The following is a 15,901-nucleotide window of genomic DNA, read 5'->3' on the forward strand; positions in this document are numbered from 1 at the left end:
TCCTCAAAAAAATAATTTGACCCCTGGGAAATCTGGTTCACTAGCCACAACATTCATTGTCTCAGAACATACCACTTTGGATTTGAATTTAAAAAAAAAAATACAATACTTCTATTATCTATTGAGTTCTTTAATTGAAAAAATTCAATCAATTAAAAAACTACAGATCTAATCACAATATAAAAACCTCCAAGTGACCAAAAAATAAATGAATAAATGAATGAATAAATAAATAAATAAATAAATAAATAAATAAATAAATAAAGATAGGTAATCAGTGTAACACAACATTAGTCCTAATTCTGGCAAATGTTGATGCAAAAAGAGAAAATTCCTTTTTTAAGACCTTATTAAATCAGCTTCTAGGAATTAACAAAAAGAATAAATTAGATCATGATTCCCTCCTCAGAATATAAGAGAAAGGTACTTTTATAAAGTTGAATCTTTGATTACTTTTATGTTAAATTGAAATAAAAGATCTAGTCTCTACAGAGAAAAGAAAAATTATCTGTCCCCTTTATTAAACCACTTGATACTTCATTCAGTTCTATAATACGAGTGATGCTGAGCTTCAAGTCAAGACCCCACAATACTAAGAAACCTAAATGGAGATAAGGACTTTCAGTGTTTCATAAGAAAGTTCAAAACATTTTAACAATTTTTATCAGGCCGCAAAAATTTTACTATCATTTCTCATAATTATTGATATTCTTGTGATGGTACACTGGTAATGACACTATTAAGATGGGAAGTTAAAGTATTACTGCTATCCCCAATTTACAAATAAGCCAAAAAAGCTTAGCTAGTTTGCCCAACTATTAACAAAAAATAGAAAACATTACTCCCATGACTAAGGCTTATTAAATTTCAAGATTCTGCTTATAGATGATTTCACATAACATAAAGTTGTTTTCTTAAAGACTTATCTATTTCCCAAACTTATCAAGATACAGGTCATTTTAACATACTGCATCATTCTAAAATTTCTCGGCTATGTGGGCCTCCATTAAAGTAACAAACTTGGCAATATAGGAAAGCAAATCACTTTACCAAATAACTTCAAACAAAAACTTTTTTTATCATAGTTAGAAAGGAATGAAAATAATCTGAGAAATTGAAGGGGGTGCCATCTAGTCTGAGACTAATACTCCTTAGTTAACTATAAGATTTCTTTTTTATTATTATTAATAATAGTCAAAGTGTTGGAGAGGAAGAAAAATTCTGATATTCATGACCTGATTTTAAAGTACAATATTGAAAAGAAGAAACTTACTTTTACCAATATGATCTTCTTACAGAGCTATCTGCATGCTTGAAATAAAAGGATCACGTATCTCTTTACTCATCCAAGATATTCCTCAAAATCCACCTCATATAAGATATGTCCCATGAACATAGTTCAGATAACAATTCTACATTCTCCAAAACTTGGTGGCTACCTTTCTTCAGGTAGCAAATAAATCATATCAATGAAGAAAAATGAAAAAAGAAAAAGAATGTCTAATATTAATTACTGTATGTTTAAAGCTTGTTTTATAAGTAAAATATATGTAATACATTTGAATTAATTTATATTCAAGCTTCAGAGGGACTAAAAATATTTATTGGGCTCTTCAGATATATTATCTCTGGTATTCACAACTATCCTACAACTATCATCCCCATTTTACAGATAAAGAAACTGAAGTTCAGAATATTTGAACCCAAAGTCCAGTAAGTCATAGAAACAGAATTTAAACAACGATCTGTGCCTCAGCTCTTTCCGCTTCATGTTTGCTAATGTAGGCTTAGAATAATATTTCCTGCTGAGCAGGAATTTTCATGATGGCTATTATTTCTTTAGTAAGTAGTATGTTGCAATACAAACAGAAAGCCAAATAATAAATCTGGATAATGCTAAAATAGCCAAAACAAAAACAAAAAACAAAAAACTACAGTCTTATACTAGTTATGTGCGGATCTTGAGCAAGTTGCTTAACTTCTCTGTGCCAAACTTCTTCACATAATAAAAATAATACCTTAGAGAGTAGTTATAATGCTAAAGTAGATTAAGACATATAAAGCACTTTGTATAATGTCTGGCACATAATAAACACTCCATAAATATTAGCTATTGCTATTAAGATGAAAAATCATCGGATGGACATATTTTGTACCAGATGACTCCAGCCAGCAATTGCTGGACACCTAATCCGAAGGCAGTCAATCCCACACTGGCTTGTGATATATGACATGATTTGGTGGGAAAAGATGATGTGTGCCAGTCATATTCTCTCTCTTGGGAATCTGAATTAAAAGATTGAGCCAATTAATAGTGATTCAGAGGTTAAATGGTTTGGCTCCTATCTTGATTAATTTTCTCTCCTTAAGGTTACCAGCAATGTTAAATCTAGTTTTTTAGTTGTCCTTTCTTTATCACTTGGCAGCATTCGATCTATAGAGTAGGCAGATTCTCTTGAAACAATCTTTTGGTTGTCCTCTTATCTCTCTGGTTGTACCTTCTCAGTCTCTTAAGAAGGCACTGAATTATCACAGCTACTCAACATTTCATCACAGGCTTCTTCTCCCCAAACTCTTTACTCTCCCTCTAGGCAATCCACACTTATGAATTCGGTAATTATCTCTATGCCAACTCAGGCTTTTCTGGTAAATTCAACTGACTTATCAATCTCTCCACTTATTTGGATATCTCAAAGATACCTCAAACTCCATATGTCCAAAACCAAATTCAGTATCTTCTCTCTCAAACATAGCGAAGATCACTTCCAGTACTCCCTATCTCCGTAAAGGCACCACCAACTATCCAGCTGCACAAATTAGAAAATTAGAAAGATGCCTTAATACTTTTATCTCCCTTATCCCCATCTTTTACTGAGTCCTATTAATTTTATCTCTTAAATATTTCTCAATCCTTCTCTCCATCTCCACCGCTACCTTTTAACAAGTCTCCCTATATCCATCCACTCTTGTATCTTCTGTACTCTTCACATGTAGCCAGGATTATTTTTTTAATGATTCTAATCCTGTCATGTTCTCACTTCAAAGTCCTCAATAGTTTCCTATTACGCTTAGAATTTTTGACCAAAATGTGTGTCATAGTCTATAAGATCCTGCAAGATCTGTTTCAGCTTACCTCTTTCTTCCTCTCATTGCCCTGCACGCAGCCATACTTGTCTCTTTTTAGTTCCTTAAACACAGTATACCATGTTTCTTCCTACCTTAGGGTCTTTACACATGGTTTCCCTCTCCCTAAACCACTCTTTGCCCTTCTCTTGACTTATTCAATCACTATTATAGCTCAGCTAAAATATCACTTCCTCAGAGAAAGCTTCTTGAATCTCTGAACAATATAAGGTCATTCAGTTATTCATTTAATAAATATTTATTAATAATCCACGAAGCACAGTTTTAGACATGTGGGGATTGATAAACACAAAAAGACTCTTGCCTTCGTGGATCTTACATTCTAGTGGAAGAAGACAGGCAATAAGGAATAAAAATAATAAGTAGATTACATAGTTTATCTAAAGTCAGTAAGTCTATGGGGACGAAAAAAGAAAAGCAGAAACTTTCCAGTGCCTAACTTGGCTCCTGGCATATAGTTGGCACTCAATAAATATTTGTTGAATGGATGAAAGAATAAAAGAATAAACATGTTCAAATTATGAGGGAGCTTAAACTATAAAATGAGTATAGGAAGTACTTGTTGGAAGAAGCAGATACCATGAAAAAAAGAGAAACCATACAGGTCTTGAGAGAGAATGGTCTCTTGAACCATTCTTGATGGCTTCATAATTTCCAGTTCCAGTCACTGCATGGTCTTACCATAAGCAACACCTCCCTCCCCGAACCCCAAGGGTTGGATAATTCAAGTAGGTCAGTCACCCTTATAAACAAAATACCTAGTGAGGACACCTATACAAAACTATGTATACCACTTCTATCACCCACCACCACACATCTCCCCAAAGCCACTGCCATTTCTATACACAGGCGATATCACTTGTATTGAGACTCCAGTTCTTCAGTGCCCAGCCCCTTTTAGGGACAAACTCCCTCCCACATACACAGGACTGTAAAAACTCTTGCTCTCTTCTATGACCCTATAAGAGACTTAGGTCACTATCTCTCCAAGCCCTGCCATACCCCAAAGGGGTCCCCTCATGAACAGGACTCTGGGTCTCCCTTCTGGTCGTTATTCTTGCACTTTAAAGACTATCTTCCAAACACAGATCTGTGGATATACACCTCTTTGTAATTCTGCATGACCTTCAAGATCAATGATCCCATATATACACTCACACTAGACTCTAGCTTCCTTTGATATAGGGTTCTGAAGGACTGGTGCTCTGGGTATCCTCTCAAACCTCTTGTCCTTTAAGGACCCATATGAGGATTTGTATACTTTCTCTGTGACTAGGGGTAACCCTAAGGCACTATACTTCCTCAAAACTCAGTGTATACCTCCCTTCCAAGGCACTGCCTGATATTAAAGTTACACTCCTCTTACACACACACTTGCCTTCTCAGAATCAGAGACCCTCTCCAGCAAATTATGCTCCTTTAGGGAGCCCATCATCTCACAGGATTGTGCACACTCCATGACGCAGCCTACCGCTATGATTAGCCCCCATCACAGGTGCCCCTCAGGATTGGAGTCCTTTGTTTTCCCTGGGGTCCCATCCCTTTCTGGGCCCATGTTCACTCCGGAATGTGCACACTCCCCCATACACCCCTGCGCCACCGGCACAACGAGATCCCTGCTTGAAACTCAGAGGGGTACGCACCTCCCTTGACCCATGACCCCGAGGTCATAGCCCCACCGCGCAAACACCAGAAGTGCCTTCTCAGGATGCGGACCATGCTCAAGTTCCCTGTCCCCTCGGGCCCAGGACAGCCTTGCAGCCTCGGCACTTTCCCTGGTCAATCGCCCCCACAGACCTGCCTCAGGCGCCGTCTGGCTCCGCTCCGCCATTTTTTGTTGTGCCTTTGCCTCTGAGCCCACACGAAAATCGCGGGGCAGTGGGGAGCGGGCGATGGGATCAGCCAGCTGACAGAAGCTCCCTCAGGAAGACGCGGCGCGACGGTTGCCACGGCAACTGGCAGCCGGCACGCCGGCAAGCGGCGCGTGGCGTGGGGCGGGACAGGGCAAGATAGGAGGGAGCGTACGTCCGAGGCCCCGCCCCCTCGGCACGAGCTCGCTCAGGGCCCAGGCGCTTGCTGGCCGGGCTCTCCTTCGCGCTTGTCTCCCCCACAACCTAGCCTCGGCGTCCTGGCAACTGAGCATGCTCGGCCGCCTCTGAGGCCCAGGGACTGGGTCTCCTAGGATGGCGTTTCTCCTGTCGCTTTCGAGGGTCTTCAGAGCCGGATGGGATGACTCTTCTGTGGTTAATACTCAACTTTGATAGCTTGGCATAGGTTTGATTTCCCAGCCCTTCTTCCCAGATGTACCTGGCCTGGTGGAGGTGCTGGGTAACATGTCTTCAACTGAAATGCCCAGAGTCAAGTCTGTGCCCACTCCACCCCCAAACACTCCTTCCTCCAGGCCCCAACTCTAGAAATGGCTTAGCTTTTGCCGGTGTGTTTCTCAGTATACCTAGGATGCCCTTTTCCATCTCCCCCTGGTAGATTCACCACTACTTTCTAAGACCAAGCTAGAACATTACCCTTTCCTGAACGGCTCTGTCTTTCTACAGGCCCCTGTGCATGTCTGTCAAGAGTGTAACACAATGCTTAACGGCATTACGTACTTCTCGTTTCCTCTATTGACTGTTAAGCTCCTCTGATGCCTGGGGTAGGTCTCTTAATCATTGTATACCCCATAATACAGCATAGTGCTCTTACAAAGTAAGTGCTCGGTAAGTGTTTGTGGAATGAGCAATGATTCCTAAGTTTACTATTGCACATTCCTACCTGTTTTACTGAATGCTTAGTTTTTTAACAAGTACCTTACCGGGTGGCATCTACTCCATAAAGGCTCACAAAGCAAAGAAAAAAGATAATGGCTTTGATAGAGATATTTTAAGTGCTATGGATCTTAGAGATGAAGTTCTAAATAGGGGCAGAGGGAAGTAATCAGTGAAGATTTCAGAGAAGAGCGGATACTCTAGCTGAATCTTGAAGAATGAATAAGCTGTCTGTAAAGGAGAGGAAGAGTGTGCCAGACAGAGGGAGCACCATGAGCCAAGACAGAGATTATGGATGTCAGTGAGAGTAGTAAAGCTACAAGTAGTCCAATATGACTAGAGCAAAAACCAAATAGAGAAAAATGTCTCTAAAGAAGTTCCAGTATAGTTATGTTGTGTCTTCATTTGGGTTCCCCAAAAGCAGAGCCTGAGGCAGGGACTCAGGTTCTGGTTATTTCTTTAGGAGGTAAGTCCACTCCCCCCACTGCCCCCCCACCCCCATTTTAGGAGGGAAGGGGGTGGGGGAGCCAAGGAAAATGTGTGTAGACGACTGGGCTTAATCTCATTAGAGACCCTCTGAAGAACCATATATAATGTGTCTCAGCATTGTCCCACTAAAGAACAAGAAAGCTGGGTCATTTATCTCTTAATTTCCATCCCCACTGGCTGAAGGGTATCTTCCATCCCCCAACTTAAAAGTTTTTACATTTCCTTGTTATGCTTGCTCAGGGCTAAGCAGCCTTCTAGAGTTTGAGAGAAAGCCTTGAGACGGAAAAGCAGAGAGACCAGAAAACTTTTGGAATCAGTTGCTGGCAATGTGAATAGAGTAGTTCATTCACCTGCACTGAAATTAGGGATAAGGTGTGGGCACCACAAAAATCTTCCGTAGAAGGTTACATGAAACTAACCATCAGAAATATCCCTCACATTTGAGCAGTTTAAAATTCACAAGCCATGTCAACACAACCATCAAGATAAAAATACATAGGCTTTCACAAATCATTCCTAGTAACTGGTAAAGATTATGAAGGCTGTTGGAATTTCAGTGTGGGAGAGGTCATTGAGAGCTGAGAAGGACAAAGGAGATTCATTAAATACAGAAAAGTAGACAAAGTAAGTGTGAAGATCCAGGTTCTACTCAAACTCTGACCTTAAAGCTTTATAATCTTTGGAAAATCACTTATAGTCTTTGAGTCTCGGTTTCCTTTTCCAACAAACTGAAACAAAGGCCCTGCCTACCACAAAAAGTGCTCTAAGTCATAAATGGATGATAGACTAAAATGCATTTGACAGGTATGAATCCAGTAAATACAGAACCCAACACATATTTTTTCTCTTAATGAAAACATTTTAATTAAATTTATTAGGATGACATTGGTTAACAAAATTATATAGGTTTCAAATGTACAGTAATATATCATAATATGTTGCATTGTGTGTTCACTGCCCAAAGTTAGGCTACCTTCAGTCACTTTATACTTGACCCCTTTACCCTTACCTACCTTCCCCCAACCCTGTTCCCTCTGGTAACCATTAAACTGTTGTTATCCGTGTCCATGAGTCTCTGTTTGTCTTGTTTATTTGTTGCTTTCAGTTTTATATCCCACACGTGAGTGAAATCATATGGTTCTCAACTTTTTCTGTCTGACTTATTTCACTTAGCATGATTATCTCAAGATCCATCCATATTGTCACAAATGGCAGTATTTTGTCTTTTCTTGTGGCTGAGTAATATTCCATTGTAAATATGTACATCTTTAATCAAACATCTATTGAAGGACACTTCAGTTGTTTCCATGGCCTGGCCACAGAGAATAATGATGCAAGGAACATGGGAGTTCATATATCTTTAGGGATAAATGTTTTCAAATTTTTTGAGTAGGTACCCAGAAGAGGGATTGCTGGGTCATATGGTAATTCTATTCTTAATTTTTTGAGGAACTTCCATACATTTTTCTATAGTGGCTGCACCAATTTTCATTCCTACCAGCAGTGTATGAGGGTTTCTTTTCCACAAACTTCTTCAACACTTGCTAGTACTTGCCCTGTTGATGATAGCCATTCTAACAGGTATGAGGTGGTTTCTCGTTGTGGTTTTGATTTCCATTTCCCTAATATCCAAAAAAGTTGAGCATCTTTTCATATCAGTTGGCCATTTGTATGTCTTCTTGGGAGAAGCGCCCATTCAGGTTTTCTGTCCTTTTTTTTTTTTTTTTTTTGTTGTTGAGTTGTATGAGTTCTTTATATATTTTGGATATTATTAGCCCCTTGTCAGAGGCATTGTTCGAAAATATCTTCTTCCATTTGGTTGGTACCCTCTTTGTTTTGTTAATGGTATCTTTTGCTATGCAGAAGATTATCGTTTGATACAGTCCCATTTGTTTATTTTTGCTTTTAGTTCCCTTGCCTTTGAGGGCAAATTCACAAAATTTTCTCTAAATCCAAGGTTCATGAGTTTAGTGCTCATGTTTTCTTCAATGCGATTTATTGCTTCAGGTCTTATATTTAGGTCTTTGATCCATTTTAAAGTTTGGTGAATGGTAAAATATAGCAGTCTAGTTTCATTCTTTTGCATGTGGCTTTGCAATTTTCCCGGTACCACAAAGAGGCTTTCTTTTCTCCATTGTGTGATTTTGGCTCCTTTATCGAAAATTATTTGCCCATGTATATGGGGTTTATTTCCAGGCTCTCAATTCTCTTCCATTGGTCTGTATGTCTGTTTTACTGCCAATAGTATGGTGTTTTGGTTATTGCTTTGTAGTGTAATTTGAAGTCAGGCAGTGTGATACCTCTGGCCTTACTCTTTTCTCACAGGATTGCTTTGGCTATTCTTGGTCTTTTGTGCTCTCATACAAATCTGATGATTTTTGTTCAATTTCTTTGTTTAATAAATTCCATTGGGACTTTGCTTTGATAAGGATTGCATTAAATCTATGTTGCTTTGGGTAATATGGCTATTTTAATTATGTTGATTCTTCCAATCCATGAACACAAAATATATTTCCATTTCTTTGTGTCTTCTTTGATTCCTTTTAATAATGTCTTATAGTTTTCAGTTTATAGGTTTTTCACATGCTTCATTAAGTTTATATATAGGTAATTTATTCTTTTTTAATTGCAAAATGAATTGTTTTTTCATTTCTTTTTCTGAAATTTCATTGTTAGTGTGTAGGAACACTATGGATTTTTGCATATTGATTTCGTATCCTGCAACTGTACTCTATTTGTTTATTGTTTCTAATAGTTTTTTAGTAGAGTCTTTAGGATTTTCTATATAGAGAATCATGTCATCTGCAAAAAGTGACAGTTTGACTTTTTCTTTCCCAATTTGGATACCTTTTATTTCTTTCTCTTGCCTGACTATACTCTAGCTAGGACTTGCAACACTACATTGAAGAAGGGTGCTCCGAGTAGACAATCTTATCTTGTTCCTGATCTTAGAGAAAAGACTTTCAGTTTTTTCACCATTAGATATGATATTAGCTCAGGGTTTGTCATATATATCCTTTATTATGTTGATATACTTTCCTTCTATACCCATTTTATTAAGTGTTTTAATCATAAATGGATGCTGTATCTTATCGCATGCTTTTTCTGCATCTACTGATATGATCATATGAATTTTATCCTTTATTTTATTTATGTGGTCTATCACATTAATCAATTTGTGTATATTAAACCATCCTTGTGCCCCTGGAATTAACCCCACTTGATCGTGATGTATAATTTTTTTAATGTATTGTTGTATTCGATTTGTTAGTATTTAGTTTAGGATTTTCGCATCTGTATGCACTAACGCATTCTAGAATAAGTCACTGAAACATTCCTTGATCTCTCTTCTGAGGCAGGATCTGTGCAGATACTAGATAAAGAGGTGAACATAACACTAGTTTTTAGGCTCCAGAAAGGAAGAGATTTAATCAGTAATTAAAACCCAGCATGATCAGTGTTTTGATAGAGAAAAGCATGGGAGGCTGTGGAAAGCCCAGAGGAAGAGTATATGACCCAGCCTGGAGTAGATGGGGTAAGAAAAGAAATGCTCAGGGAAAGCTTCCCAGAAGAGAAAGCATTTGATTTTCAAGGGCAAGTAGAAGTAAGCTGGGCAATGAAAATAGGGTACCGGGAGAAATGATGGTTGAAACAACAAAAAAAGCATGGATGAAGAAAAAAGATAGTGTATCTGAGGCAAAGAGCAAGGCAGGAGTGACTGCATCGATAGGTAAGGGCAGGTTCTGGAGGACTCATATGCAAGACTTGATCCTGTAAGTGATAGAAACCCATTGACAAGTTTTTAAGCAGATCAGAGACCTGGTCAGCTGTTCTGGTTGCTGCGTAGCCAGTAGATTAGAGCCAGGAAAATCAAAAGTCTGTGTAGTAAATAATCTATAAAGTATATGTAGCACATAGAAGGTTCTCATCAAATGGTAATTTGAAAAGTGAACTGACATGTTTGTGTAGATTGGTGCTATTCAATTCATTTTAAATAAAATTTAAAAATCAGTTTTTAAGTCAGACTAGCCACATGTCTAGTACTCAGTAACCACATGCAGCTAGTGGCTACTGTATTGGACAATATATGTATAGAGTATTTTCATCACTGCAGAAAGTTCTGTTGGATAGCATGGATAGATAAATGCCAACTGTGTAGAGGAGATCAAACACCTGGGAAAATCACTGCTGACAGGTTTAGGCTTAGCTCTGTGTGTCAGCTCCTCTTCAGGAACTAGTTCAGGAGGGAAGGTAAACTTCTTCACTCCTGCTGGAGTCCTCAGAGACTTCCCTTTGGTTGAAAGTCTTCAGAGACTTTTTCATGGCATGAAATAACACGGCATGGGAAGTGGGATAGAAATGTGCCCCCACGTGGACATTTGATTTTCCCTTGCTACCATTCAGAGTGTCCCCGGGAGTTCTGCTTCCCCAAGGATCTCCTGAGGTTTCTTTCTCCATAAACAGCTACCCACCTACCACACAAGACAGGGTGCCTTCCTTCTCACAAAATATTCCTTGTAAGATTCACTCACTCTATCTGTAAACATTTATTAAAATAATACCTTTCATGTGCCTGGCACTGAGTTAGATGCAATATGGTATGAGTCGTATGAGAGAAATATTCCAGTTATAATCACATTTCTCACATGCACAAACTCATTTAATTCTCAAACCAACATTGTAAAGTTGATATCGATGTTATCATTCTGTACAGAAAATGAAATTGGGATTCAGATAGTTTAAGTAACTTACACAAAAGTTGCACAGAGAACAGCAGAACCAAGGAAGGCTGGAATGATATTAATAAAAATTCCCCTATGTTACCTCATGTCATTCACATCCAAAACCCCATGCCTTTGATGTTTATAAATGAATTAAGTAGAAAAGATTAACACAGAGAAATACAGTTTACAATTAGTTTCCAAAGAATATGGTAAGAGCAGCGATCTAGATATTCTCAGAAAAGTGTAAGAGCATCAAAGAAGGATGCCCTTGGTGTGCATCAGGGAAGATTTTTTGGAGGAATTGACCTTTGAACTGAGTATCAAGGAAGAGGAGGCAGGTGGTGAGCCAGATGAAATGGGAGGCAAGGTGGAGAAGAGAGGTGAAAATATTTTTTAATTTAGCTTGTCATTTGTATTTCTACTTTGCTTGTTCATTTGGCCTTCTAGAAATGTCATCGGTCTTTTCTTAATTGACTTCTAAGTTTTGTTTTTAAGAAAATGCTTTATGCCAAGACTGTAAAAGAGTTATCCTAGAATTTCTTCTTAACTTGGATAAAGTACTGAAATCTTAGAACATGACTAAATTCAACGGAAAGGAAAATATTCTGATGTTGGAAAGAAGACAGAAATCAATGATGCAAAGTCATTTGTCCTTGTAGTTTTCTCTGCCCAGAATGCTCTTTTTTCAGATATCTGCCTAGCTAACTTACTACAGTCAGGTCTCATCTCAAATTTTAGAGTACTGGAGAGGTAGCCCCTGGCACTACTATTAAAATGTACTTCTTAGATATTTTATAGTTTTTATAGTATTGTGAGTGGTATCTTGTTCTATAATTTTTTCTGCTTGCTTTACTCATGTAAACAAATGCTATTGATTTTGTAAGTTATAATTGTAAAATTTAGTAAATTCTCATATTATATCTCATAGTTTGATTATTTCAATTTTTTTGATCTATAGGAAAAATTAACAGCAAAACGGTAACTGCCTCTTCCCTTCCTATCCTTTTAATGTATGTCTTTTTTCCTGTATTATTGCTTTAGCCAGAGCTTCTAGTATTATGTTAAAAAGTATTTTATATCTAGGATTCTTGTATTTTCTTCATATTAAAGGAACTGCATCTAAAATGTTTGCGTTAAATGTGGCTTTTGACAGAAAGTCTGTCAAATTGAAGAAATTTTCAAAGATTTTTGTTTTCTTCGTTAATGTAGTGAAACAAATTGAAAGATTTGCTGATATTAAAACATCTTTGCATTTCTGAGATAAAAACTATTTGATTATAGTTTTTTTAATGCATCGTTGGATTCAGTTAGCTATTTTATTTAAAATAGTTATATTTCTATTAGAAAATAAAATGGGCCATGTAAGCCTAGAGAATTTTAGGGAGAACTTTTTTATTATTTTTAATTCTTTAATGGTCATTATTTTTTATTTTTCTTGAGCCAGTTTTGAGGTTTTGTATTTTTCAAAAATAAATTAATTTTATTTGTTTTAAGTTTTTTAAAGTTTTTATATTATTTTAAAATCTCTTTTGTGTCTGTATATATTTCCTCTTTTTATTACAAATTTTGTTTATTTCTATTTTTTTCTTGATTGGCATTACCAAAGATATATCTATTTTATGGATCTTTTTAAAGTTTTTCTTCTGCTGCTGCTGCTGCTGCTTCTCCTCTCTCTCTCTGTCCCTCTCTCCCTCTCTCTCTCATTTTCTATCTTTCTCCCTCTCTCTCCCCCTCCTTCTTTCCCTCTCTTTCTTCCAGTTAGTTATAGTTAAGTTCAGATATAAGCTACAGGAAAATTCAAAATTTCAGTAGTTTAAATGAGATAAAATATTTATTTTTTCTTAAGTTGAAAAAGTCTAGAGTAGCTTCAGGGATGTTAATGGTGCTCTAAGTGTCAGGGATCAAATTATGTCTATCCTGATGTTCCGCCTTACATGATTTCCATCATGATCCAAGATGACTTACTGGAGTTCTATACACTATGGTTGTATTTCAGCCAGCAAGAAGGAGGAATGTCTTTTAAGAACACATACCACAAGTTGCACATAAAATTATATTTACATCTCATTGAGCATAATTTACTTATAAAAGCACTCATAGCTAAGGAAGGGATGGAAAATGAGGCTCTATTTTGGCCATTCGTATGCCCAGATCAGAACTTGGTATATAACTGACAGGGCCCAGTGCAAAATAAAAATATGGGGCCCCTTGTTCAAATATTTTTATAAATTTCAAGATGGTAATATCAGAGCATTAAACTAATCTTGGGTCCTTCCAAGCACTGTACCCTGTGTGACTGCATGTGCCCATGAAAGTGATCTTGGCCTAAGGTTGTCTAAAAATTGGGGCTTTCAATTTAATAAAGGAGAGAAGGAAAAAAATTATTGAAAGACAATTGGAAGCTTATGTCTCATTATTTAATTCAATCATTTCTGTGTTTATTTTTTCTTCCTATTTCTTAGCGTTTACTCTGTCCCTCTTTTTTAATTCCTGAATTGAACATTTAGTAAATTGGTTTCTTATTTTCTGAAAAACATATTGTATTTTTCCTTCTATGTACTTGGATAGGTATTATTAGTATTGCTGTTTTACAAATGAGAAGAATGAGAACCAAAAAGTTAATTATGATAAGCTCAAAGAGCTAATAATTGGCAAAGTTGGGATATTAGCCTAGGCAGCTTGTGCCTAGATTTTATACTTTAAACTAGTAGAATGCGCTACCTCTCTACATTGTATATACATTTTAATTGCACCTATCACTTGAGTTATCATTTATTTTCTTTTATCTCTCTTTCCAATTGTGGAGACATATTAAATTAAAAATGTGCAGGTCTCCATTATAGTGTTTAGAGATACACACTTGGGTGATAAAACCATTAAAAAAAAACACATACAATTGATCATTATAAAATAAGTAGGAGACTATGATTAGGACAGGGCACACAAAAGGATTTTTAGAGCAGCTACAAAAGCTCTGCTGATCTGGCTGATGGTTAGAAGGATGTTTACCTTATAAGAACTCATAAAGCTATAAATTTTTGTATCTGCGTTTCATTTTACAATAGAAGTATTTTAAAAGAAATATATTATTTCTGTTCAGGAAAACACCTCCATCTCAACCATTTTTCTTCATATTAATACTCCAGATTGAAACTGCTATAATTTACTATAATAATTTTCACTATTTAATAAGTTCATTCTCACAATAGCTCCATGAGACTGGTTTTATTTCCACTTTACTAGCCAGGAAACTGAGAGAGGATATATAAGTTGCCTGATGTAACACAGCTAGTAAGTGGTGGAGTTAAGGTTCAAAACCGGTCTTTATTCTTAAGATCATGCTCTTCATCAATATATTCCATAAGCTCCCACCCTTTTCCATATTAAACTTTCAAATTATATCAATAACATAAAGGCAACCTGATTTGATAGACAGAGTATATTACCAATAATGGTGGAAATGGGAGGTATCTGGATGGGTCAGACTTAGTATTGGCTTGAGGAAATTCACAGCCTAGTGAAAGAGACATTGTGGCAATTTAAGCTGAAAAATCTGTCCCCTTATTACCTTCTACTGCTAAATGAAGGTAAGCGGTATCATTAAAGAGAATATAATTGACACCAAGCTGGATAGCAAAGAAGAAGAGCCATTGACAGCTCATCTGGTGGATATGAAATACAAACTAGGCTCAGGTGAGCACCAACGGTTCTTAGGTTCTTAGCATGGTAATGCCAGGGGCTACTGTTCTGAAAGGTGCAAGAATAAACACATGGCAATAGAAAGGAAAAGCTGTCCCTGGTAAATCTTGATTGTCTCCAAGAGACATGAAATGTCACACCGCTCACCTTTGGTGAGATGTAATTACTTCTTGGGTGAACTAATGAGGAAGTCAGAAGTGCTATCTTTCTCTAAGGAATAGCAATGACTAAGTGTAAAGACTGAGGGAAAACTGGTCCAAACTAGTATATACTAAAGGTCAGAGAGGCAAATTATGTTTCTTCAGAAATGGGGAGAAGAATTCCCAAAGGAGAGAATGAAACCATGGGCCTCAGGGACTTGGAAGAAGATAGAAGTAAGGGTAAAAAGGTCAGGGAAATTAAGAAGAAAAAAAAGGTCCCATGGATAGACATTCTCACATAGGCCACTCTGTTTTTGAAGGCCCAAGTCAGAAAAACTTCACTTTTTCCATAAAAGAGACTGCTGAAGATGATGAGTTCCAGTCTGTTTCTCCTACTCCTTGCTAAGAGCTACTTCTGTAAGGAACTTTGTATACTTTGTGTAGTTCTTTATTTGGGTGAGATAAGGAGGACAGAGGAGTCCAAAAAGGGTCAGACTTCACCAAACTCCCTAATATTTAGTGATTCCAGTGGGGCTGGGACTAGAGATTGCATTATGCCTATATATAAATTTATTGTTTTAAAAATTAAGATATTATACTATATATTGTTTATGCTGGAGTTTCTCTGCTTTCTGTTAATTCATGAGAATTTTTTATGTCAAAAAGTATTCTTTGAAAACACTATTTCTGTTGCTACAAAATATCCATCTTAGGGATGCATCATAACTAATTAAATCATTTCTTTCTTCTTGTATATTTTAGACAGTCAAGTCCTACTGTTTTTGTTGTTATAAATAATGCTGCAGTGAACATTCTTGTAAATATATCTTTAATTATCATCTCTGATCACAACTTGGTTTCGATTTCTAGACATGAAGTCACTAGATCAGAAGAGGTGAACTTTTCAAGGCTGTTAAAACACATTGACAAATTGTTCTCCCCA

At 36.9% G+C, this 15,901-nt stretch overlaps 1 protein-coding gene across 2 annotated transcripts in view; it reads right to left on the bottom strand.

Annotated features, from left to right (window-relative positions):
* AGBL4 (ATP/GTP binding protein like 4) overlaps positions 1-5,133 on the bottom strand; it is a 992,639-nt gene extending 987,506 nt beyond the window's left edge. For both annotated transcript variants that reach the window (XM_036233744.1, XM_036233741.1), the window contains exon 1: positions 4,942-5,133. In XM_036233744.1, coding sequence (XP_036089637.1) covers positions 4,942-4,975 — 34 coding nt within the window. In that variant the 5' untranslated portion in view covers positions 4,976-5,133. The remainder of the gene's footprint in view (positions 1-4,941) is intronic.
* Between the last annotated feature and the right edge of the window lie 10,768 nt (positions 5,134-15,901).

This window comes from Rousettus aegyptiacus, unplaced genomic scaffold (genome assembly GCF_014176215.1).
Source record: "Rousettus aegyptiacus isolate mRouAeg1 unplaced genomic scaffold, mRouAeg1.p scaffold_m13_p_1, whole genome shotgun sequence".
Taxonomy (NCBI): Eukaryota; Metazoa; Chordata; class Mammalia; order Chiroptera; family Pteropodidae; genus Rousettus; species Rousettus aegyptiacus.